This window comes from Apteryx mantelli, chromosome 28, assembly GCF_036417845.1.
Source record: "Apteryx mantelli isolate bAptMan1 chromosome 28, bAptMan1.hap1, whole genome shotgun sequence".
Classification (NCBI taxonomy): Eukaryota; Metazoa; Chordata; class Aves; order Apterygiformes; family Apterygidae; genus Apteryx; species Apteryx mantelli.
Window position 1 is genome coordinate 3,540,903 of NC_090005.1, and position 24,573 is coordinate 3,565,475.

A 24,573-nucleotide genomic window follows, 5' to 3' on the forward strand; every position below is an offset into this window, starting at 1 on the left:
TTTCTAGGGACCCTCATGGACCCCTCACCTCCCCTAGGGGACCTGTCCCCCCCCCCCGGGACACCCCATCTCCCAAGGAGACGTCTCCTCCCCCCCCAAGGACCCTCCTTACCTCCCCAGGGGGACATGTCCCCCCCCCGGGACACCCCATCTCCCAAGGGGACATCTCCCCCCCCCCAACGACCCTCCTTACCTCCCCAGGGGCCGTGTCCCCACCAAGGGATCCCAGTTCTCCCCAAGGGGACCCCAGGGACCCCCCCACCTTCCCAAGGGGACATCACCTCCCAGAGACCCCCAAGGGGACGTCTCCCCCCCCCAAGGGACCCCAGTTCACCCCGAGGGGACATCTCCCCCCATGGACCCCTCACCTCCCCAAGGGGACGTCACCTCCCAGAGACCCCCAAGTCCCCAAGGGGACATCTCCCCCCCAAGGACCCTCCTCACCTTCCCAAGGGGCGTCACCTCCGGGGGACCCCCAAGTCCCCAAGGCGATGTCTCCCCCCTAAGGGACCCCAGTTCTCCCCAAGGGGACCCCAGGGACCCCCTCCACCTCCCCAAAGGACCCCCCACCTCCCCAGGGGGACAAGTCATCCCAGGGACCCCCAAGTCCCCAAAGGGACATCTCCCCCCGAGGGGACCCCAGCTCTCCCCAAGGGACATCACCTCCCCATGGGGGTCCCCAGGTCCCCACGGGACCCCGGAGCCCATCCCGGCACTCACGGTGGAGCCGGGAGGTGCCACGGCAGGGCCTGGCGGTGCGGGGTGACGCCGGGGACGATGCCGGGGACACCGGCGGCTCGGCCACCCGCCCGGGCTCTTATAGCCTCCCGCGGGGTGGCCGCTGGCTCCTCCCTCGCCCCCGCCGTCCCCACGTCCCCAAGGCCCCGCGTCACGGCACGGCGCGGCACGTGGCAGCCGTGCAGCCCCCGGCGCCTGGCACGGGGGCAGAGGAAGAGGAGGGTGACAGGAGGAAGGGGGGGAGCGAGACCTTTGCAGCGCCGAGGGGACGGGGGTGACACGGGGGTGACGCCAGCCGCAGCACAGCCCCCGGCTGCCTCAGTTTCCCCAGGCCATCGATCGCCGTCACAGCCGGCCGGGACGGATGAGCTGCCCTTTCCGCCCGCCCTTCATCGACCCCCCGCGCCGGGGGGGCGCTAATTCGTTATGGATTTGGCATTAAGGAGCAATCACCCAGCGGGGCGCCGCGGCGGGGAAACCGAGGCACGGCGGAGACGTGCCACTGGCCGTGGCAAGACCCAGGCTGTCACAGCAGCTGTCACCCCCAAGCGCCACGGCTCGGAGCGGGCGCCGCCGCCGGGTGCCGGCCCGGGGAGGGGTCTGGGGAGCGGGGCTGCACCTGGCCCCCGTGCGCAAAGGTCCTCGGCACGGCGCACACCGTGCTGGCTCCCCTGTGCACCCGCGGGGCTGGCGCACGCTGGTGCACTCACGCGTGCAAGCGTGCAACCAGGCGTCAAAGCGCGCGCGCGGCTCCGAGCGGCTTGCAGCAGCCTGCCGGGCTGGGCGCTGCTCGCACGCTCATGCCCCGCCGTGCACACGCATATGCACAGCTGCAGGGACACACGCGAGTGCATACTCACACATGCACGGCTGCGGGGACACACGCGTGTGCACACTCACACATGCACGGCTGCAAGGACACGTGTGCACACTCATGCACACGCACACACAGCTGCAAGGAGGCATGCACGTGCACACTCACACATTCACGTGTGCACACTTGCATGGGCACGGACACACGCGCGTGTGCACACAGCTGCAGGGATGCACACGCGCCCCCGGCCAGGCCCCCCCTTGCGTTTTCATCCCATTGATCGCGGCTCCCCGGCACCTTTCACGTCCTCGGACACGAAGCCATCAGGGAACCGAGCTGGGGAGACGCGCAGGGAAAGGGGTGGGGGGGATGCAAAGCAATTACAGCGCGGCCCCGTTTCGATCGTTAAGGACTAATTGGATCGATGGGGGCCATGAACGCCACCCTGCCCTGCACCCGGAGAGACTGAGCACCACAGGCGGGTTTGGGCTCTGCACCGCGGCCGCATCTTGGGCAAAGAGCGCTCAGCCCCGGCCTGACGCCCGGGCAGGGTCGGCGGAGACACGCGACACGCGCGAGTGTGGCCACACCGGCACGTGGCCCACGGTGCCACGCCACCCACAGGGTGCATGGCCGTGCACGCGCACCCGCACCCCGTGCACCCGCCCCGTGCACCCACCCCGCGCACACCTCGGCTCACCCGTGCCGGCGCCGTGCTCCCGGCGTGTCACGGCGAGGCCTCGGTCCGAGCGCGGCCGCGGGCAGCCCGGGGCTGCCGGATCCTGCCTCCCGCCGGCGCTGCCTGGGGGAGAAGCGGGCGCAGGGCCGGCGCGGCGCAATGTCCCGCACGCTGCCCACCGCCAGCCCCGGCGCGCGTGGCACCTTTGGGACCGAAAGCCCAAGAGGGAGTTTTCCCGCGGGGAATTTGACCCCCCCTCCCCGTAGCCGGCAGCGAGGGGTCCCGGCGGCAGACACGCTGTGACATGCCACCCTCCAGCTCGTCCCCTTCCCCGCACCTGGCACAGCCCCGGATGGGACCTGCTGGCTCTGCACGGGGCTGGGGGACACCGACCCCAGGGCCCCCCGTGCCGCCGTGGAGGGAACCAGGCCTGCCCTCCCCCCCCACCAAAAAAAACCCACAGCAGCAACGTCAGCCCTGGCTGGGAGGGGGGGGACGGGGGCCAGCGTGGCCCCCCGGGCGAGGGGAAGAAAGGAGGCGACGGCTTTCTGCACCATTTCCCCCGAGAGACGGCAAACAGCAATTTTCCAAAGGTCACAGGATGGCTCTGCCGCCGGGTCCCCCCCGGGGGGGGGGGGGGGGGGGACGATGGGACAGCGAGGCCCCGCTCCCCCCACGCCGGGAAGGGCGGCGAAGGAAACGCAGCCCCGTGAGCAAACAGGGCCCCTGCTGCTTCCCTGCGCTTTATGGCCCGGCTGCTTCCGACGGAGGCGCATTAAGGGCCCCGTGCTGCCCCCGCGCCCCCGGAGGAAGCCCCTTATCAGCGCCCGGGTGCCATCGCCGTGTTTGCTCTGCGCCCGGCTCTAATGGGCTTCCACCGCGCCGCGGCCCCCGGCGGGGGGACGGGGACAGCGGGGACGCGGTGCCACGCAGCCCTCGCCACCGCCGCGGGGCTCCCGGCGCGACCGAGGTCGCTGCCGCCTCCGCAGGCGCATCCCGAGTGCCTCCCCCCCCGCTCCACAGCGCCTCGGCTTCCCCTGCTGTCTGGCGAGGGGGGGGATGACACGCTCGGGGGGGGGGGGTTACAGCCCCCGGGCGCCTCTCCCTGCCCCGATGGCAGCTTCTCCCGGCACGGGCTGGCTGCTGTCCCCATCCCGAAGCCGCTCCGCATCCCCCCCGCCACGCACCGGGGACCACGACGCGGGCGACGGCTCTCCCAGCCGCTCACCCCAAGGAAAATCCAGCCCTGGGCTAATCCATCCCCCCCCCCAATAAATCTCACGTTAAGACCCTGTGACAGATTGCTGCCCAGGGCGGTCGGCGGCGCAGGCAGGGCACGAACCCCCAGGACAGGGGCAGACGCGCGCGGTTAAACCCCAGATGGGTTTTTGCGCTGGTTCCCCTTCGCCTGGCACCGCAGCCAAACGCACGTAACACCCCGGCCCCTCCTGCCTCAGTTTCCCCGCGCCAGGGAGGGGAGGACGAAGCCGAAACGCCAGGCGCCTGGGGACGCGCGGCGGAGACACCCGCCATCAGTGCCCAGCTCTGCACAGCCTCCCTCCGTGCTGGAGCCGCGGGCAGGGCGAGCGCCCCGAAAACGGCCACCCGGCGCCCAACCCCGCCTGCTGGCGCACAAGAGCCGACAGAGCCCACGGGCAGAGTTAAAAGACTTCTCATTTCATCAGTAAAAATACAGCGGAGGGGGGAAGCTCGGCAGGGAGCGAGCGGCTGCTCGGGGCCCGGCCGGATACCTGACCACACGGTGGCCAGACCCCGGCGAGCGAGAGCCCCTGCGGCTCCCCCTTCCCTGCAGGCAGGGAATCTGGCAGGGGGCAGAAAGCGCCCCATCCTTTGGCCCTCAACGGAAATACCAAATAAGAATATTTACAAATTAAAAAAAAAAAAAAAAGAATAAATAGCAGTGATTCTTAAAAAAAAAAAAAAAAAAAAAAAAGCTATTCCCGTCGCCCGCACCAAGCCCAGCCCTTCGCAGCAGTCCTCTCCCACGCGCCCGCCCCGCTCAGCCGTCCGTGGCCAGGATGACGACGGCCCCGAAAATGCCCACGTTCTGCCCAATGAGCTTCATCTGGTTCCAGAACTCGACGCGGCGCGAGTCGTGCCAGTAGCCGATGTTGCCGTCGATGAGCAGGATGGCGAGGGGCAGCAGCACGGCGAGGATCTGCGCCGCCGTGCGCACGTAGTAGCCCGAGAGGAAGGCCAAGGCCAGCAGCCCGTAGAGGACGAAGAGCAGCTGGAGGGTGAGCTCGCCACCGAGGATGTGGTTCAGGTAGGCCAGGCGGTCCTCCTTGCTGTGCTGCAGCGAGTAGGCCTGGGGGCAGAGCCAGAGCTGGAGACGCCGGGGCCGGATTCGGCCAGGACGGCCGAGGCCTCGCTTTTGCCGTGCCCCGGCGTCACGGCCCGACGGCATCGGGGCGCCACGGAGCCCCTCGTTGCATGCAGCAGGGCTGGAAAACCCCCGACGGATCCAGCCCGTTTCCAGGCGGCTGTGTGCAAACAGCATCTCTGGTCCCACGGCCTCCAGAGAAACCCACGCACGGGGCCAGAGGGCTGCGCGGAGCAGCTGGCACCCGTGGGACCACGGGATCCCAACCAACGCACCTGAGCGGGTGCAAGGGGACAAGCAGAAAGTCCCCAGAGCCAGCAGCACTGGGCTGGCTGCAACTTTTGGCAACCAGCTTTTAAGCCAAGGAGGCCGGATCCCTAAGTAACCCCGCATCGACCTTCCCAAGCCGGGAACGCCGCGGCAGGCGCCCGCGCGGCCCCCCAGCCCCGCGCACCTGGCAGATGAGGTAGATGCCCAGGAAGACTTGTCCCGTGGACTGCAGGGAGCGGCTCCGCGGCTTCTGGCGGTAGAGCTCGCCCGCGCCGCTGGCCAGGATGAGGAAGCCGCCGATGATGGCGATGGTCCGGGAGTACATCCGCACCTGGGCGATGGCGCCGTGAGCGCCCCGAGAGCCGGGCCCGGGGCGCAGGGGATTGGGGGGGGGGATGACGGACGGACGGGGGGGTCTGGGCTCACCTTCAGCCATTCGCCGTAGTGCACGTGGCCGCCGACGTGGGCCGCGTAGGTGGCCACGGCGAGCTGCAGCGCGGCCCCCAGGGCGAACCAGCGGCGCTTGACGCCGAAGGACATGAAGCTGGCGCAGAGCACGGCCACCCCCATGTCCACGTAGAGGTATGGGATGGGGATGTCGGGTTTCCTGGGGGGGGTGGGGGGGGACCCGGAACCGCTTGAACCCCCCCCAAATTCCCAGCTGGGAGTGGGTCTAGCCTGGCCCCTTCACACCCCCCCTCCAGCCCCCAATTACTCCTCAGCCCCTAATACCCCAAAGCCCCCAACTTGCCCCCCATCCCCTAATATCCCCCAGCCCCCAACTCGCCCCCTCACCAAGCCCCAATGCCCCCAGCTCACCCCCCAGCCCCCAATAACCCCCAGCCCCCAACTCACCCCTCAGCCCCCAACACCCCAAAGCCCCCGATTACCCCTCAGCCCCTAACACCCCCCAGCCCCCAACTTGCCCCCCTCAAGCCCCAGTGTCCCCAGCCCCCAACTCACCCCCCAGCCCTAACACTCCCCAGCCGCCAACTTGCCCCTAGTCCCCCACCTCTCCCCCCCAGCCCCTAACGTCCCCCAGCCCCCAACACCCCAAAGCCCCCAATTACCCCCCCAGCCCCCAACTTGCTCCTAGTCCCCCACCTCTTCTCCCCCAGCCCCCAACTCACCCCCCAGTCTCCAACACCCCCCCAACCCCTAACACCCCCCAGCCCCAACACCCCCCCCAGCCCCCAACACCCCCCAGGACCCAACTTGCTCCCCAGGCCCCCAGCTCGCCCCCCAGCCCCCAACACCCCTCCAGCCTCCAACACCCCCCAGCCCCCAACAACCCCCAGGCCCCAACACCCCCCCCCAGGCCCCCAACACCCCCCCCCAGGCCCTAACACCCCCAGCCCCCAACTTGCCCCTAATCCCCCACCTCTTCTCCCCCAGCCCCCAACTCGCCCCCCAGGCCCCAACACCCCCCCCAACCCCCAACACCCCCCCCAGGCCCCCACTCGCCCCCCCCCCAGGCCCCCCCGGGTCGCACCGGCGGCCGTCGGCGCGCTCCGCGCACAGCAGCAGCCCGCTGAAGCAGTGCCAGAAGGGGAACCGCGTCAGCAGGACGCCGCCGCCCGCCGTCAGCAGCCGCAGCGCCCGCCGCCGCCACCCGCGCGCCGCCGCCATCTCGGCGCGCCCGCCCCGCCCCGCCCCGCCGGAAGCCCCGCCCCGCCCCGCCCCGCCCCGCCCCGCGCGCGCCGCCGCCGCCCGCCCCGCCGGCAACCGCCGCGCCGCCGCCGCGTTCCGCCGCGCCGCCGTTCCGGCCCCCCCCCCCCCCATCCCCGCACGTGTCTGTGCCCCCGGTGTCCCAGACCCCCCTCCCCCCCACGGGTCCCGGCGGCCCCTGTCCGGTGCCCCCGCGCGTGCCCGGTACCCCCGCGTGTGTCCCGGTACCTGCCATATCCGGTGCCCCCACGTGTCCGGTGCCCCACGTGTGTCCCGGTACCCTCCCGCCTGTCCCAGCATCCGCCCCATGTGTCCCAGTATCCAGATGTGCCCAGTGCCCCCACATGTATCCCAGTGCCCCACGTGTCCGGCACCCCCACACGTCCCAGTACCCCCCCACAAGGCCCAGGACCCCCCCACGCGTCCGGTACCCCCCCACGTGTCCCAGCACCCCACACTGTCGGTCCCCACACGTGTCCCCATACCCACGCGTGTGTCCTGGTACCCCCACACGTGCCCCAACACCCCCCGAGCCCAGTTGGGGCTTTAACCCCGGCCGCAGCATCCGCCCGCCCTGGGCAGAGTTAAGGGGAGCCGAGCACCCGTCGGCAGGGCCAGGGTGCCGGACGAGGGCTCCCCAGGGAAGCGGGTGCCCCCCTCGGCTGCTGCTCCCCCCCCCGGAGCCAGCCGCACCCAGTGCGGGGACGAGCCAGGGAAAGGGCGGGCGAAGGAGGTCGCCCCCAGCCCCGTGCCGTGGGGACACCGCGGGTCCCAGCGCCCCGGGGAAACCCGAGCGCCGCGGCGGCTTTATAATTCATGGCCCGGCCCGAGGCACTCAGGTTTCGGTCAACGGGCACGCGGGGCCGGTGCCAAGCGCCCGCCGCCCCCCCGGCTCACGGATAAACGACGGTCCCGAGGCTGAGCGGGATTTGGGGGACTCCTCGGTGCTGAGACCATGCGGGTGCTGGGCTGCAAGGGGGGCTGCCGCGCTTGCCCAGAGCCCCCACACTGGATTTAGCCCCGCTCCCAGCCAGAGCCGCACGAGGCGAGGCAGGATCGAACCCCTCCAAGCCCCAGGGCCATTAAATCTCCCCCATATCACAGCGCGGAGCTGGTCCCTCCGCCAGCCCCTCCAGGCACCGGGAGCCGCACCGAGGTCAAGGCCCACAGCAGCTCCGTGCACGGGCCAGAAAACCCCCCCGGCCCCCCCCATCCTGCCCCACAAACCCACAGCTCCAGACACGGGTGATGGTTAAAAAAATTTCGGGTTTTATTGTTTTGCTAAACAATACTAAAAAATTTTCCTTTTTTTTTTTCTTCTAAAGGCAGGGCTTGAATTATTTGATTTTGATCCATTTATTTTAAAAAACAAAACAAAAAAGGTAAGGGAGGGGGGAGGATCATGGCAAAAAAAAAAAAAAAGGAAAAAAAAGAAAAGAAAAAACCAAAGCAAAGGGGAAATAACAGGCCCTCACGCAGCTCCTGCCCTACCCCGGCCTCCCCCGAGGGGGGTTGCGGCCGAGGCAGCGGGCGGCACCGCCTGACGCCGGGCGCCGCGGACGGGGCAGCGGCGGCGAAGCCCCACGCGGGCGCTCGCTAGCAAAGCGGCTCCGAGCCCCCCGGGGCGCTCTGCAAAGGCACTTGGGCTCCCGCGAGCCGCGTCCCACCGGCCTCGCGCCGCCGAAGGAGGCAGCTCCGGGTCGGGCCCTGCCAAGGGCAGGGGGACGCGCGGGGCGCGGCGCACGGCAGGCCCCGGCCCGCCACCCCCCTCGCAAAAAAAATCCTGCGCTGCAAAACCCGCTCCAGCTCTCCACAGAGTCCCGGGGAGGGGGGAAAAAAAACCCTCGGACTCGAGGGCTGATAGGATCGGAGGGTTGATTTGGGTCGGGGTCGGGTTTTTTTGCCATGATCCTGGTCAAGAGAACTGCTAGAAGCAGAAAATATTTAAAGAACATTTTAATATATATTCATATATATATTTAAAGATAAGAAAAATAAGACTAATTCAAGCCTTGCCCTGTGCAAACAAAATTAAAACGAGACCACGCTGGTCACAAAGGTCCCGATTCAGTTACCTCAGTCAGCTTGTTACTTTTATTTTTAGAGGGGTTTTCCGGGGATAGGGACGGGCGAGGGAGAGATTCTCCTATGTTACAGACGGGCAGAGAGGGAGGACGCAGGGTGGGATGGGGTGACAACCCCCCTTTAGAAAAGTAAAGGGGGGGGGTTCTTGGCAGGGGAAGAGGAAAGGAAAGAAACGTCAAAAAATAAAACTAACAAAGTCTGACTGGCTTGTAGGAAAGAAACATGGCGGACAAAAGAAAGTCTGTTAGTCAAGTAATGCATGAGCTTTTAAATTATTCTCTTTTCTCGTTTGTTTTAAAGTCTAAGGTTTGGAATCGGCGAGCTCCCCATTAACGAGCCCGAAAGGAAATAAAACTGAACCCCTGCCCTCCCGCCCCGGCCTCCGCTGAAGAAGTCGACGTCTCCTGCTGGGTGGTGGCAGAGTCCCCGGCGCTCCGAGGGTGGGACTCAGGATGACAGGGAGGTTTCCTTCTGTGTTTGCTGTGCTTGTGAACGTTGCATTACCTTTTGGCTTTCCACATCTCTAAAATGTTTCTCGACCTACGAAGCGGGAGGGCGGGAGGGACAGAAAGAGGGCTCAGCGAGGCAGGGCGCGAAGCGGGCAGGGGCGCCACGGCCCAGCCAAGCCACCTCGCCGCGCCACGCGCCCCTCCGGACAGTGCCGTGCGCCTCCCACCCCCGGCGCGGACCTGGACCCCCTCGCCGTACTTACTATTTTGCGTACGTGACTCAGCGCACTTCCCTCTTTGCCTTTACAGTTTTCCACTTGATATGGAGGGGCAATAACAACTTCTTCCATCACAACTATGTTCTTCTCCTGCCATTTACAGTCTTTAATGCTGCGGGGAGGCAGGAGGGAATAGGATCAGCATCTTCCCGGCAAAAGAGCAGACCTCCCCCGGCTGCGGCGCTGCAGAACTGCCACCCAGGCCACCGCCGAGCAACTGCACCGCTCCCGCTCTCGCCCCACCGCCTGTCCCAGACCACCCAGCCGGAGCAAGGCCGCGCTGCCCGTGTCTTGTTGGCACAGCTATCGCTGCAGCCGTGAAAACCGCCCGGCGCCTCTCGGGCACATCCCGCTCTGCCAGCGAGAGGCACGAGCCTGCCGGGACGGGCGGGCGTGCAGCGCGTGCCAAGGGAGGGCAGGGAGCAGCGAGGAAACCGCCCTCCGTCCCGCACCGTGCCTTGACCTGCCCAGCGCGTCACCAGGCCGCGTGGCTCAGGCCAGCGCTGCCCGGGGGTACGATTAAGGCGGCGTTTGCAGTGTTACGCTGCAGCCCAGGGGTGCCAGGCAATGCGACCCCCCCGCCAGGCTCCTTCTAGCCCAGCTACAGGCACATGAGCAGCTTTATCCCAGGCAAGAAAGAGCCAAAAGGGAAGCGTCTGGGGCAGGATCAGAGCAGGTGCCAGTACGGGACAGCAGGGTAGGGGAGAGGGTAACAGCAGGCAACTCCAGCAGGAACAAGGAGCCTGGAGTACCAGCGAGACCAGTCAGAGACACTTACGGGGAGCTCCTGCCTCAAGAGAGCTCTCTAGCTCCCAAGTTATCCCAAGGAAGTGATGGAGGGGGGTGAGTGGCCCAAAACACTGCAGGTCACCAGGGCCAAGGCAGAGAGCAGAAGCCACTGATTGCATCTGCAGGAGGACTTACGTCTTATGTATAGTCTGGAAGAGCTGCTGTCCTTCCAGAGAGACACCAGCACTAATTGCATATGCCTGGCTCAGCTTCTCTTCCTTCTCCGTCCGTGCTTTGTTGGCAAGCTGGAGGGGAGACAAAGAGACACGGAGCTCCGCTGAGCGTGATCCGAGTGCGGACGGACAGACACGGTGCCACGAGCAGGACTGAGAGCTGCTGGCCTGTTCTCAGGAGTGGGGCAGCTCACAAGCAAAACCACAGGGGTAAGAGGAGACCAGGCACAGAATCGGTCAGCAGCGCACTTCAGCTTACGCACAGCATTATTCAAGTGACCAAAAGTTGGCCTCCAGCAAAAAGCCTTGCAGACATGCGGGGCGAGCAACCGTGCTGTTGCCTGGAGCTCTGACCTATGCCGGGTCCAAACAAGTCCACACAAAACTCACCAATAGCACCTGCAAGGTCTTCCCTTAAGAGCTGAGAGAAGTTTCTCCTCCTTCCCAGAGCAGCCATCCCTGCTCCTCAGAGCAGGTCTCTGTCGGGCCACCAAATCCCTTCCGGTCCCACTGCACTGAGGTGCTGCGCGGGCAGAGGACCTGCTCCCTGCACTGCTCCCAGCCACCCCCACAGGCTCGTGTCCCCCATGTGAGTGACGCGGGCTGGCACTGCGGACAAGCCACTCACCAGCACTGGATTCAAGCCAGCGGGACAGGAGCAGAGCGGTCCCCGTGCAGGGAGCCCAGCCTCACGTTCGGTCCTCGCCTTTGCACAGGTCCGTGGCAAGCAACATTTAACGTTAAGTCTCTCATAGACTAAAATACAGCTCTGCTGTTCACCGTTTGGATCACAAGTTAGATTTCAGGGCAACTTCAGCTCATGGTTTAACCTGTTTCAAGTCATCTTCACCACTGTTTGTGTCCCCTGGACATTGTGACCAGCCTTTTCAGGGATGGGGCGTGCTGAGAGGGTACCGTCTTTCTGCATTGCCCTGTTCAGGCAAAACCCCCCGAGGGAAGATCAGCTGCTGGGGCCAAATACACAAACGCCAGATTTCCCTCTGCCCTTTCCGAACACGTTGTTGCACTTTAGGTCCAAACCACCTTCCACTGCTTGCTGTTTATTCAGCACTTGACAACCGGGGACGCAGACGGGCAAGATGAGTCCAGAATAACCATTACGTTAGGGCTAATATGGTGTAAAAGCCTCCACATAGACCGCGCTGGAATATGAGCAACTTTATCCCAGAACGGTTATTCTGTTCCAAAAAAAGCAAGGCAGTTATTTGGGAACAACAACAAAAGAGTCACTCTGGCAGCGCACAACGTCCGCATGTGGGGAAGCTTAATCCAGCGCTCCCATCATCCCAGAATAGAGAGGGAAAACTCCACCCCTCGCTCATCCCCTGCAGTAAAATCCACAGCCACAGCGTAGCTGCGACTGCTCTGAGGCAGGAGACGCGCAGGCAGCGGCATCCTCGCGAGCGACCCGCTGGACAAGCCATTTTTCCCCCGCGAGAGCTGCTGCAGTGGAAGAGCCACATTAGCATCGCCTCCCACGCCAGCCAGCCCTCCTCCGTAGGAAAGGCCTCACACTTGCAAGCGCTCCAAAATGCACACCCAAAAAAAAAAAAAACCCATAGCTTTTTTCCCCCCTAGCTCTGCTCAGGAACAAGTGCGGGTGGTAACGCAGACGTGCTGAGCCTCGGACGCTCGCCTCCTGCCCGGGGCTACGTGGTGCCCACCTGAACTCCCCCCGGTCCCTTCGACTGCCTCCCGTGCCCTCCCCCAGCCGGGCAAACCGCCTCGCTCCCAAGCGAGCGCCGCTCTCACGTGGCTTTCCGCTGGCACGATACGCCGGGCTGTGCCACACAGGACCTCTAAACGAGCCGCTCTTTCATCGAGGCGATCCCTGCAAAGCGGGATGGCACTCAAAAGCCGCTCGAACCGGAGGTGCGGGGAGGGGGACAGACTTCAGAACTGCCTGGTCACCCGTTTCCCGAATCCCTCACAAAGACGACCGCACCGATAAAAGCACTGCTCCCTCAAAAGCCCGGGCAGGAGATGAGGACGGTGGCACTGAGGTCAAGCACTTCCCTTCAACCGGCCCAGCTCCGCTAAGAACCCGGGACGACAGCAGAGGCCCTGATGAGTGAAAGGGCAAACACGTCGCAGCCTAAGACACGGAGGAGGAGACCTGCAGTAGCGGCACGGTCTGGGACAGCCGCGAGCAGAGAGCCGCTCCTGACCTGAGGGGCGAAGCGAGACCCAACTTTCCCGTGCTGCACGAGGGACGGCTTCACACGGTAACGCACGACAGCAGGCGCCTTCCCGAGGAGCAGTCTCTCCCCCTCGCCCAGTGACCGAGCGAGTTTTTCAATCAAAACCCCCTGGTAGTTAATGACGGTGCACTTCCCACAGCAGCAAAGAAACACTTTCTAAAGGCCCTCTTTCAGCATGAAAAGCCCAAGCTCCCACTGAGCAGGGGCACTTTCTGTAGCAAACAATGCTAATACGTGACAGATTTCCCCCTCCCACCCAGCCCATCTCCTGAAAAAGCAAACCCTAGGCAGAAATAGCCTGTTGTGTCTGCTTTCCATGCTCAGATGAGCAGGGCTCGCTGCAGCACCGTTCTGCTTGCTTCTCCTTGCTCCTGAACCTCTTGGCGAACAACTAGGAAGCCTTAACAGAGGGACGGGAGGGTGAAGAAAGGATCCTTTCCTTGTTCGCTAGCCTCTGCTCCGGCCCAGGCAGCGACATGAACAGGCCCTGAAGCAGCCTGCCCCAGGCCTGCGCAGAGATCGCTCTCTCCTGGACTGCCAGCCCGACTTCAAAGCTGGTTTATAAGACTCGGCGCAACGTTCCCCAGTAACTTTCCTGCATCTGAGTCATCCAAGCAAGCGCCAGCCTTCTCCAGGGCTTCACGAACACTTCCTCTGGCTGGGGCTCTTCCCCGAGGCTGGCAGGGAGACTCACCACAGAAGCTGATGGACCTGGTTCTCAGCTGGCTCCGTCGCCTTCACCAAAACACTATTTCTCTTGTGATGTGGATGGGTTGGACCTACGGCACTGAGCAGAGCAAACCTCTTCAGCTCCCCCCCGTTCCCGCAAAGGGCTCCTCCAAAGATCTTCCCACCAAGCAGCACTTTCCTTGCAGTTGAGCCCTTCGCAGCGCACATTTGAAGTCTAGATTTGCTTTGCCCATTTCTAAGGCTACGCTTTGCCAGGCCTCAGGATGCTCATCTAGCTCAGAGCAACGGCCACATCAGCTCGTCCTTCCCCTGCCTACTCGGCTGCTCAAGTGCCAGGTCCCAGGAGAAGCACGTGCCGAGACAGACGAGTCTAGCTTTGGGGAGAGCCCTGTGAGGAAGGCAGGTAACAACCAGCATCCGCAAGGAAATCCCAGAGAAGCTCAGAAGAGAAGGAGCCCTTCACGTGCACTGCCACGCACAACAGCAAGCCACCGAGGGCAGCATCTCGCCACTGCTTCATTTAGCACCCTTAGACCCCAGGATTAACAGCACCCAGCAAAACCCCGTCTCGTCAGAACGGGGGAATACGACAGATGACTACAACGGTTCAGGCTTTTCCTCGCCGCCTGGCAGGGCTGTAGTCCTCTTGAGGACAGCCATCAAGTACACTTCTAGTGCTCACGCTTCAACCTTGGCTAGTCTCTTAACCACGCGCCAAGATCCCAACCCGAAGGGTCCTTACAGGGGAAACACGGGGGCGCAATAGGACGCGCTCTCCCTGCTCATCGCAGCTAGCCACGGACAAGAAATGAATTGGACGTGCCGATTCTCTAAACTTCCAGCCTCTCCGATTCAAGCGTTCAAAATAGCTGCCTTGTTCCCACTGCGTGCTGCTCCCTCCGCTGCACTGTGCGGTTTCACACCCCCCGTCTCCAGCGAGCATCTGAACGCGCTAGGGCTATTAAGCGGATTCAGATATGCACCTTGTGCAACAATTCCATGAATGAATGAGTCACTTCCCTATTCACATCCGTATGAATGATACAAAATATGCGCAAAGAGAAGAGAGGCAGCGAGGCCCAACGCGCGTCCTGCCATATCCCCCTGCCGCCGGGACGGCCTCCTGCCCAGCTCCGGCACCAGCAGCACGGCGGCCCGGCGAGGAGGCCCGAGGCCGGGCTACTCGGGGAAAGCACGCGGTGTGCCCCAGCATGGCCCAGGGTGGCTGGCGAGTTATGGAGGTCCCGCCGAAACCAGGCGGCTGAGCTCGCCGTGCCACTCGCTCGTGTCGCAGTCGCGGATGGCTCCTCGGGCAGACTCCGGAGCGCCGTGCCAAGCTCCCGCAGCTGGTGCCAGCCCCGCTCAACGGGCTGGCGGCCCCCCAGATGTCCCAGCTCAGGCCCCACAGGGCATGGCCCCTGCAGCGCTGGAGATAACCTCTCAGGTCTTGGCTGGCAGCTCGCACGGAGCCGACACAGGTGCCTCCTACCCTGGCAGGACGCACCGCCCAGCCCCCTCGCGCCTGCAACACTCGCCAAAGCGGTGCGGCCGAAGAGAGAGATTTTATCCCCACCGCCCAGGGAAGACAACCATTTTGAGGCTCTCCTAACCACAGCTCAAGGAAAGACACCCCCTTCCTCCCCCTGGCTCCCAGCCCCCTTCCAACACCGCTACCCCATACATGACTCACCCACCCTGTTCTCTGGGCCCTCCGTGTCCCATCTGGGATGCCCGCCCAGGCTCAAGCGCAACAGTAAAATTTACTACTAAGCGAGTCAGAGCGTGACGTTTGCAGCCCAGGCGACACATTCTTTGTTTCACAGCTCTCCTCTCCCTCCAGCTCCTCTCCTTTGCTCCCACGGCTGCAGATTTTACCGAATCCTCAGCAGTTCAGGGCCTTTTCAATAACATCTCCCTCGTGTGCCCATCACCGGCAGCAGGAAGCTTTGAGTTCAGCTGTATCTCGACTGAACTGCTGCCAACCCTTAGTCACACCTTCATTATCTTCCTATTCCGATTCTTCGCAATCCCCTTTCCTACTCCTCCAGCCACCCTGCAGCTGTCACGGGGTCAGCGATCGCACAGCAGCCTTTTGCTGCAGCAGCTTAAGCACAAGGCTCTCTCCCCAGCCGTCGCCCTCCCGCACCCTGGCTATTTGCTAGCGATTCAAAGTGGTTCCCCCTTGATTTTCACTCTTCGTCTTCACTGAAGCCGCCTCCTTCCTCCCTGCGAGCTCCCTCAGCGCCGCTGGCTTCCCAGCCGCCCTCTCCGGAGCGCTGTCGGCTGTTCTGCATTCAGGATGGCTCTCCCGAAGCTGCCTTCAACAGCTACCTGCAGCCGACACGCAGCCCGCTTTCCCCCTCCCCACCCCTTCCACTGCAGCCAGCCTGCAAGCTCATTCCCTTTACCCCTTTTCCACCCAGCAGGTCTATCACCCACTCGGATGGGCCAGATCATCTTCCAAACCCAGGAAATTTTCTAGTCCTGGCATTTGCTTTCTATCCGGGATCTGCTAGCAGAGCTTCAAGAGCTCCACTGTCTCCTCAGGGCTCTGCTTGCTCTCCAAGGTCTCTCGGAGCAGCAAGACAAGGGTTTGTCTCAGAGCATCACAAGCGCGTTCCCATGTGGCAAGAGCTCCTTCCTCCATTACCACCAGGACCAATTTATCTGTATTCCAGTCCCGAGGCACCGGCAGACCCCAGCTCGCCTGCACGTTTATGGAAGAGGAGACGTGGGTCAGTGCAACGCAGAACAACGTGACTGCCGCAGGACAGACGGGGACACGGCTACATGGGGGGCTGCACACAGGCTTCCATCCACTTGACACCGCCTAAATACAAGATTCGGTTTGTTTTTCCCGCACCAAATCCACTGCAATTACTTTGATGCCAGAAAAACTGAAGTATCTGAAGCCAGTGTCACGCAAAGCATTTTCCCCACAGCAGGCCTGTCCACCTCCCAGCTGCACTCTCAGCGATATCGCTTGATGCAATTACAAGGAACAGTTGCATCTTTACAGCAATTGTCATTTGAAACCTCTGTCAACATGATAATCCAGGGAGAAGGAAGCTTGCAGGAGTTGCAGGCCACTCAGCCAAGGCCAGCAGGAATCCAGCCTGCGCCACCCAAGCAGCACACTGCTCCCCGACAGCGGGCAGCCGCGGCATTGCAGGCTGGATGTTTCCCGAGGAACTCGTTACCGCAAATACCAGCCAGCCTTGGACACGGGAGAGCATAAAACCAACCCGCAGCCACAGCCTACCTGAAACTACCTACAACGAAAGGAGGTTTCCACATGGAGATACAAACTGGGAAAAAAATCCCATAACCAGACCCAACACGTGGCTTTCCCAGAGCTCCTCAAGGCTCCAGTTTGACCACATCCCCCCAGTACTGCATTCTCTCCCAAACACCAACCCGAAGAGGCACGTGGCCTCGAGGCAGCAGGCTGGGGCTCTCCTGACCCACAAGACCCCTCTCTGGGGCAGGAGGGCTGGAGCTCCTCATGCCGACCTTCCCCAGCCGCTTCACAAGAGCATTTCCACAAGCATCCAGAGTTTGGGTTCACTTCCCTTTCTTTGACACTACCACCGGGAATCAGAAAGTATCCTCTTTTATACAGCATAAAAGGCAAATCCTCAAAAGTAAAACTAATTGTGTGTGTTTTACAGCTCCTGTCCACTCTCCTGCAATCAGACTATATCAAAAATGATTCAGTTTTGGAAAAGGAATAACGTCCATGTGGGCAGGGGGCACAGGGAGAGGGGTCACCCCCAAAGCATTAACCTACCTGCAGCCTCTTCTAGCATTAGTGCTCACGACAGCACATGAAGTTCCCTAGCATGCTCTTAACCTAGGGTCTCGGGAGAGACCACCTGGGAGGACCTGCGCGCGACAGGTTAAGAGGTGGGAAGTCTCACAAGGTAACGAGCAGTGCGACAGCTTCGGCGATACCCAAAGTTTTGATTGGAGAATTTGGATCATTTGCTGTCACAGGAAGAACCTGTTGCGTTTTTATGCAAAGGCTTCAGCATCCCATCAGAGCAGGGGAGCACAACGTGCCGACCTTCCCTCTCTCCAGCCAGCAAACTTCCACGTCGCTCTGCCAAAAGCTTTGGGGCTTCAGTGGGAGCCGGGAGGACCAAGACCACTGGATTTTTTCCAAGTGAAAAGGGGCTGTGCGGCCTCAACATTACTAACAGCATCCCAGAGGTCCCAAAGCAGAAATCCTTGGCCACAGTCAGTGTTTAAAGCTGCAGCTTGCATCCACTTGCCAGCACAGAGATCCATCCACATTTACTCCTGCTAGGAGAAGCCAGTGCGCAGTGCAACAGCCTCCAAAGAGGGCACAAGCCACAGTGCAGGGCAAAGCCATTCGCCCTGTGCTCCCAAACCGAAACCTTCAGTGCTTTAAAGGGAGAACGCGGCATCACCCAGGCGCTTAAATCTACACAGCAGGACCACGTTGGAAACTCCAAACGATGCTGGAGCCAGCACCATAGTATAAATATAGACAAAAGGAGACTTCACGCACAAAACTGATGCACAAATGACAGCAACAGGTCCAATTCCCCAACTACTGCCCAACCGAGCAGAGCATCCAGCCCATTGACTCTCACCATTCAACAGCTCACGCAGGATGCCACAGACTAGCAAAGAATCCATCTCTCAGTGACTCTCAGAGGAAAAGAAGCCAACGACACTGCTCATCTGGCCCCGCTCACCCCAATGCGCCTCGCAGCGCACTTCAGCAAGAACCTGGTCAGCAAACTCCCCAAAGGCCTGGACTTCCCTTGGCACAGCGAGATGCTGGAGTCCAGTCACGTACATGTCACCACGAAGGTTCCTCTCTCTCGCCTAGGACCTCAGCTTTGGCGCTGAACAATCCCTAAGCACAGAGGGATTCTGCAGCCTTACTGCGGAAACTCCAGCGCACGCTAAGCGACCTCCAGCATACAGGTCACAGAGACTCAATACGCTGACGAGATCTTAATCCGACCTTCCCCCAGCAGGGCCACGTAAAGTCATCGCTGAAGCAAGTGATTTAAAGTTTAGAAGCTAATGCATCCCCAGGAAGAGGAGCAGCATTAACTTCATCACACAAATCCCTTTTCCCCAGGAGCAAGCATCTCCAAGCCCACAAAGGGTAAGTTCTTACCTTGCTAACATTGAGTGAAGCTAAAGGAGGAGGGGTTTCCGTGCGGTCATTAATTATTTCCACTTCTGAAACATACTGTAAGTTTACAAGCAGGATATCTGCGTGATTAGGCTTTCCACTGGAAGAGGGGCATTCTGGAGGAAAAAAACATTAAGGGAAAACAATCTAGACAGAGACATGCCTGACCACAGAGAGCTATCCAGAAGCAAGTCAGGAGAACATTTGATTTTTCAGCAAGTTAGTTCTTCCACTATCCCAGTGCCTACTCAGCCAAGCACATGGTCAAAACCCAGACAACACCACCAATCTCCTCTTTGACTCATTTGATGCTGACTTGGTTTTCCTGACTAGAGTAGACAAGAACTTTCAGCCAATAGCTGCCGTAACCACAACATACGTGACCTAGGATGCTGCGTGGTCTTTTCAGAAGCAGCAGCTTAGCCCAGGCTAGTCAAGGAGGTGCAGAGATCCTGCTGCCACGGTTTCAGCTGCAGCACAGACTGCTTCGCTCTTCACACAAGCATCAGGCAGCGAAAGCTTGTCCACACAGGGAAGCTGACCAGAACAACTGTTGTGCCTTAAATTTACATGTTTCATGCCCATAACTGTTTCCTTATGTAAATAAAAGCTAAACCAAGAGCCTCCACAGAGAACAGTCCCCTAGTACAGATGTAACATATGTTCCTCTACAGGTCCGTGGAAAAGGCCTTCTCGCCCTCGCTCACCTCCCAGATAGTACCTCAAACGCAGGCAAAGGTTTGTTATGGTTGGTATTGCTAGCATGACTGGAAAGCGTAAATTAGACAACAGTGCACCACCCCCAGAAAAACCTTTATAGAACTGACATTAATTCCTGCGCAATCTGTTCCCGCGGAGGCTGCATAGTTAGCCCTCCGCTCTTTCATCTGCTGGAACGAGCAGGGAACGCAGCACAGCCACTGTGGGCTTCTCGCACAAAGAGCCTCTTCCACATCACAGTGTCTCCTCCTAGGAAGAGACGCTCACAGAGATCAGTTTTCCTCTTTCCCATCTCTCTTGAGCCAGTCTGAGCAGCTGCTCAGGTGAAGACCTCACTAGCAAATCCTTCAGTAAAGAAGGGAAAACTCGGGATGCCCAGGGAACTCTGCGCAAGTCAGTCGCTTTCTTTGGAAGGATAAGATGGAGCATCCCAACTTTGAAGAAAGATCCAGACTTACAGCAGAGCCTGAATGGGAACTCTCAGACTACTACCTCGTGCCTTGGGCAGACCGTCAGCCTGATCCACTGGGCCAACCTGTGGGACATCTTTCAAGACTTTCCTACAGCACCCAGGCTCGGGGAGCTTCCCCGTATGAACCGTATAACCACGTCCCAGGATGAATTACAGTTCTTTCACTGCACGTCCCTATTCCCGAGCGCCCCTCCAGAATTGTAGCGCTGTCCCAAACACCCACCAGGGTGTTTCCTGTTGTCTTTCAGTATTGCTCTTAGCTGCAGCCTCCAGATGCAAACCTCTCTCTCACCCCCTCCATAACTCACTGCTTCCCTCCCGAACCAGCCTGGAGCCACAACCACCCCAAGCACTGCTCCAGCCCCCTTCCAACACCACTCCCTGGCTGAGCATCCGCCTTCACGAACTCTCTGCAGCTCCTCTGCCGTTTCATAACCGGCCTTTGCCCTCACCGTATTCACAGGTTAAAAGAAAAGTACATGCTTGTGCATGCGTGCATGTATATATATTTAAATCCCCTAGCACTGCTTCCCTCCATGCAATCCCAGGCCCCATGTCCCCTTCCCTCCCCCAGCCCATGGCATTTCTTAGCCTCCACCCCCAGCAACCCCACAGCCACCCGCCTGCACATGCTGCGAGGAGCAGCCTTCGCTTCCTTGCACAAGCCCAGACAACTTCAGCCTCCCCCCGAGGCAGCCCATTTCAGCTGCAATTCTCCCTTCAAGACCCTCCAAGTCCTAGAGCTCATCTCCTCCCTATTGGGCTCTCCCTCTCCAGCGCTCTTCCTTTCCCCTGGAAGCCATTCCCTAGCTCGCCCTGCCTCCTTTCAGCCCCCCCAAGGCTGCCCCTTTCCAACTCCTGAAGATGTCCCCCCGCCCCCGGGCTCCCCTCACCCACCTCCGTTCTCCCACAGGGCCCCTATAACCCCCTCAAGGCTTCCCCTGCCCCCCTAGGAGGCTCCCCCCCCAGTCAAAAGATATCCAGCCCCCCCCCCAGGCCCTCCATCCCTCCCTATAGGGCTCCCCTAACTCCCTAAAGTTTCAAGGCCTTCCCTTAAACCTCCATAGGGCTTCCCCCCAACACCCCTATAGGATTCCCCATTTCCCCAGTCTCTTCCTATGGGGCTCCCCCTACACCCACTGGACCTCCTCATCCTCCCCCCAGCCTGTCCCTACCGTCCCAGAGGCTCCCCCCTCCCCTCAGGCCTGCCCCCATAGGGCTCCCCTCACAGGGCTGCCCCCCCATCTTCCTAAACCCCACAGGGCCCTCCTACCCCATAGGGTCTCCCCTTGCCTCCAAGGCCTCCCCTTAAACCCCTACAGTGGTTCTTATTCCTCCAAGAACCCCTCTATAGAGCTCCCCTCACAGGACACCCCCCCTTCCTCCCTGAACCCACAGAGCACCCCTACCTCCACCATGCTTCCAAGCCTCCCCTAAAAACCCCACAGTGCTTCCCCCAGCCCTCTGTAGGGCTCCCCCATCCCCAAGCCACCCCCTTACAGGGCTTCCCACCCTCTCATAAACCCCCTCCCTTAGGGCTCCTCACCCCCCCACACCAAAACCCCTCTACAGGGCTCCTCACTCCCCCCTGGACCCCTCTTAGGACTCTTCACCCCACTGAGCACTTCTCCATAGGGCTCCTCACACCCCCAAAACCCCCTCTAGGGCTCCTCACCCCACCCAGCACCCCTCTACAAGGCTCTTCACCCCCCACAGAAGCTCCTTCTAGGCTCCTCACCCCACCAAAACTCTTCCCCAAAGCTCCTCACTCCAGCAAGAATCCCTCTATAGGGCTCCTCATCCCATCAATGGCCCCCCTATAGGGCTCTTCACCCCCCCCCAGCCCCCTTCCCAGGGCTCTTCACCCCCCCCAGCCCCCTTCCCAGGGCTCTTCACCCCACCAAGCATCCCTCTATAGAGCTCCTCATCCCATCAAGAGCCCCCCCCCTCAAGGATCCTATAAGGCTCCTCACCCCATCAAGAGTCCCCCTGTAGGGCAACTCGCCCCCCCCCAAGACCCCCCATAAGGCTCCCCTCACAGCCCCCACGCGGGCCATGCCGTGCCTCCAGGGCCTCCCCTTACCCCCCCACTCAGGGAGCCCCCCCCCGCCCCCCAGCCCCCGCTCAACCACCCCCGCCTCCCAGCCCCCCTCCCCTCCTATAGCGCCCCCCGGGGCTCCCCCACCCTCCCAGCACCCTCGCCGTGCCCCCCCCACATCCCCCTCCCCCAAGCCCTGCCCCCCCCCCCGGGCCCTCTCCTCCCCCCCCCCCCGGCGCCGGCGGGAGCCTCAGGCCCGGCCGGCACTGCCGGGCCCCGGCCGCCCCGCCGCGCCGCGCCCGCGGGCCGGTGGGATACTGAGCGCCAGCATCTTGCTGGGGGTAGTCGAAGGCGACGACCTCGCCCTGGAGGCGCTGCTCCTGGCAGGTGCGGCACGACACCTGGCTGCCCACACTGAAGTACTCGCCCGGGGCCGCCATCTTGTCTCAGCCCCAGCAGCGGCCGCCGCGGCTCGCCTCAGCCAGGCACGGCGCGGCGGGGCGGGGCCGGGCCGCGCGCCGCGCCGCGTCACCGCCGCGTCACCGCGCGCGCGCCGCCGCGGGGGCGGGGTGACCTTGCGGGAGGGGAGCGGGGCACCGGCGCCGCCGCCCCCCCGCCGCTGCTCCTGCTGCCGCCGCCGCGCCGGGGCTCGCCGCGCTCTGCACCGAGCCCGGCCCGGGCCCGCGCCGCGCCGCCGCCAGGGCAGCGGGGCACCGCGAAAGCGCGGCGCGGCGCCGCGTGTCCCTCGGGCCGCCCCGTAGCCGGCCGGCGCCGCTGGGGCTGCCGGGAAGTGTAGGCGGAAGAGGCGGGCGGGCGGGCGGTCGCGGCCGGGAGCGGTGGGTGAGCGCGGGGGAGGGGCGGGAGGAGGGACCGGGCGAGTGGGGGGGAGGCAGCGGCGCCGGGGGGCAGCTGGGTGCGGGGGGGCATTGGGGCGGGGGCAGTTGGGTGGGAGAGGAGCAATGGGGCGTTGGGGGGGCACGGGGGGGTGAGGGGCGAGGGGAGGGGGCGGCAGGGGGTCCAGGGGGGCAGCGGGGCTGGGGGGGGCAGTTGGGTGCAGGGGGGGGCAGTGGGATTGGGGTGGGGGCAGCTGGCTGCAGGGGAGGCACTGGGGGCCAGGGTGGGGGCAGCTGGCTGCAGGGGGGGGGCAGTGGGATTGGGGTGGGGGCAGCTGGCTGCAGGGGGGGCATTGGGGCCAGGGTGGGGGCAGCTGGCTGCAGGGGGGGCACTGGGGGCAGGGTGGGGGCAGCTGGGTGCAATTGGGGTCAGGATGGGGGCAGTTTGGTGGGGGGGGGGCAGCTGGGTGCAGTGGGACCAGGGTGGGGGCAGTTTGGGGGGGGGGGCTATGACAGGGGAGGGGCAAGAATGGCTCAGGAGGGTGGCCCAGGTGGCAGCCACCCCCCCCAGGGAGACCCCCCCCCCGTCCCCTCCAAGGCAGTGACAGGCGCTGGGGGTGTGTGTGTGGGGGACCAGTCCCCACTTACCCCCGGGGGGGACCAGGCCACCCCGCCAGCCCTCATCCCCTCCTGCCCCGGAGCCCGGGTCCCACACTGCCAGAGCTCTTTGGGGCAGCCTGGCCGCTCTTGCGAACCCCAAAACGGCCTGCTGCCCCTCGAGCAGGGCCCAGCCGGCCCCACACACGTGACGACGCTTCCCCATGGCATATCCCTGCTGCCGGCACTCTGCGCCCTGGGGGGGGGGCCCCGAGCTGTGGCGGGGGGGGGGGAAATCTTAGTGTTAATAGTCCCTGTTGGACCCTTCCAGGGGCATGGTCAAACTGCTCCTTGAACCTGTGCCAGCTCCGGCATCCCGCTCCAAGGAGTCCCCCAGGTCAGTCCGAGCACGCTTCACACCTAGCCAGCAGTGAGCCGCGGTGTGACAAGTGCGCCAGGCCTCAAGGAGGCACCTCCGAGCCCCTTCCCCCAGCCCCGTCTCTACCCGTTGAACTGCTCTGCGAACTCGGCGTCGAGCCCCAAGCCCTGACGCTCGCTCCCTGCCTCCCTCCAGGCCGGCACCATGGACGTGCTGCATACCGCTGGAATCCGCTTCGCGGAGGTGCTGCAGTCAGGCCGCCCCTGGCTGGAGAAGTTCTGGCTCTCGGTGACCTCCCTGGCTGATCCCAAAAGCATCTTCACCGTCTGCTTCCCTCTCGCCTATTTTCTCGACCGCAAGGTGGGGGTGTCGGTGCTGTGGATTGGCCTCATCTCCGAGTGGCTCAACGTGATCTTCAATGGTGAGGAGGGAGCCAGGTGCCCGCCGCGCCGTACCTGCTCTCCTAGCGCGTCCCTGGGGGCTGAGTGACGGCTGTTGGCGCGTTTACAACAGCTGGGCGAAAACACAATCGCAGGCTTCTGCTCACCGAGCCTTTAGGCGCCCGTGCTGCTCCCTGCCTGTGCCGTGCTGAAAGCGCAGAGTTTCTGCAGCTCCGCTCACCGGTGGTAACGCATTTGCCAGACATTCGCAACAGGCAAAACTGTGCCAATCCGAGGTGCAACTGGTAGCCCAGGAACCGTGAGAACGGGCAGGGAACCTGCCCTCCTCCTGCTGCTGCCTGCCGGGTAGGAAGGGAGCCAACATTTAGGGGCTGCCTATGCTGAGGATCCCTGTCATCCCCTCCGTGGGAAGCTGCCACGTGATCCTCTCCCCCGTCTTGGCTCTGCGGGCTCTGCTCTCCTACAGACCCCGCGGCACGGGCCATAGCATAGCCGGGGCGCTCTTTGCCGGGGGAGCAGGCCCTCGGTTCCAGAGGGACCACATGGGCAACGAAGGCTTTGGGCTGGTTTGCTCAGGAGCGATTCACTGCTCCGTTTCTTCTGTTTCCACCAGGTTCTTATTTGGGGAGCGCCCGTTCTGGTGGGTCCATGAATCGAGATTCTTCAAGGAGCAGCCGGTCTCAGTGCGCCAGTTCCCCGTCTCCTGCGAAACGGACCGGGTGAGTTCCGGGCGAAAGCTTTGGCTCACGTCTCCAGGA

General features: G+C 62.7%; 3 protein-coding genes across 3 annotated transcripts; 1 reads left to right on the top strand and 2 right to left on the bottom strand.

The window, feature by feature from the left end:
* Positions 1–3,887: 3,887 nt before the first annotated feature.
* TMEM101 (transmembrane protein 101) lies at positions 3,888–6,474 on the bottom strand. Its single transcript, XM_067312001.1, has 4 exons — positions 6,338–6,474; positions 5,272–5,452; positions 5,030–5,176; positions 3,888–4,560 (listed from the first exon to the last, which is right to left on the bottom strand). Exons 1-4 carry the CDS (start codon positions 6,472–6,474, stop codon positions 4,252–4,254), a joined length of 774 nt encoding a protein of 257 aa, XP_067168102.1. The 3' UTR covers positions 3,888–4,251.
* A 1,285-nt stretch (positions 6,475–7,759) lies between these two features.
* LSM12 (LSM12 homolog) lies at positions 7,760–22,092 on the bottom strand. Its single transcript, XM_067312150.1, is given in 6 exon segments — positions 7,760–9,138; positions 9,311–9,437; positions 10,250–10,359; positions 18,358–18,491; positions 21,924–21,945; positions 21,947–22,092. Coding segments are annotated over 6 exon segments (585 nt in total). The 5' UTR covers positions 22,046–22,092; the 3' UTR covers positions 7,760–9,045.
* A 932-nt stretch (positions 22,093–23,024) lies between these two features.
* On the top strand, positions 23,025–24,537 carry G6PC3 (glucose-6-phosphatase catalytic subunit 3; the record flags this gene model as incomplete). Its single annotated transcript, XM_067311791.1, has 3 exons — positions 23,025–23,432; positions 23,610–23,851; positions 24,429–24,537. Coding segments are annotated over exons 2-3 (342 nt in total), but the record flags the coding sequence as incomplete, so codon positions are not given.
* Between the last annotated feature and the right edge of the window lie 36 nt (positions 24,538–24,573).

Coding starts and splice junctions, on each gene's coding strand:
- TMEM101 (XM_067312001.1), bottom strand. CDS start 6,474: ATGGCGGCGGCGCGCGGGTGGCGGCGGCGGGCGCTGCGGCTGCTGACG. Junction 5,177..5,271: donor ACTACGGCGAATGGCTGAAG/GTGAGCCCAGAC, acceptor GCCATCGCCCAG/GTGCGGATGTACTCCCGGAC. Junction 4,561..5,029: donor GCATCTACCTCATCTGCCAG/GTGCGCGGGGCT, acceptor CTCTGCCCCCAG/GCCTACTCGCTGCAGCACAG.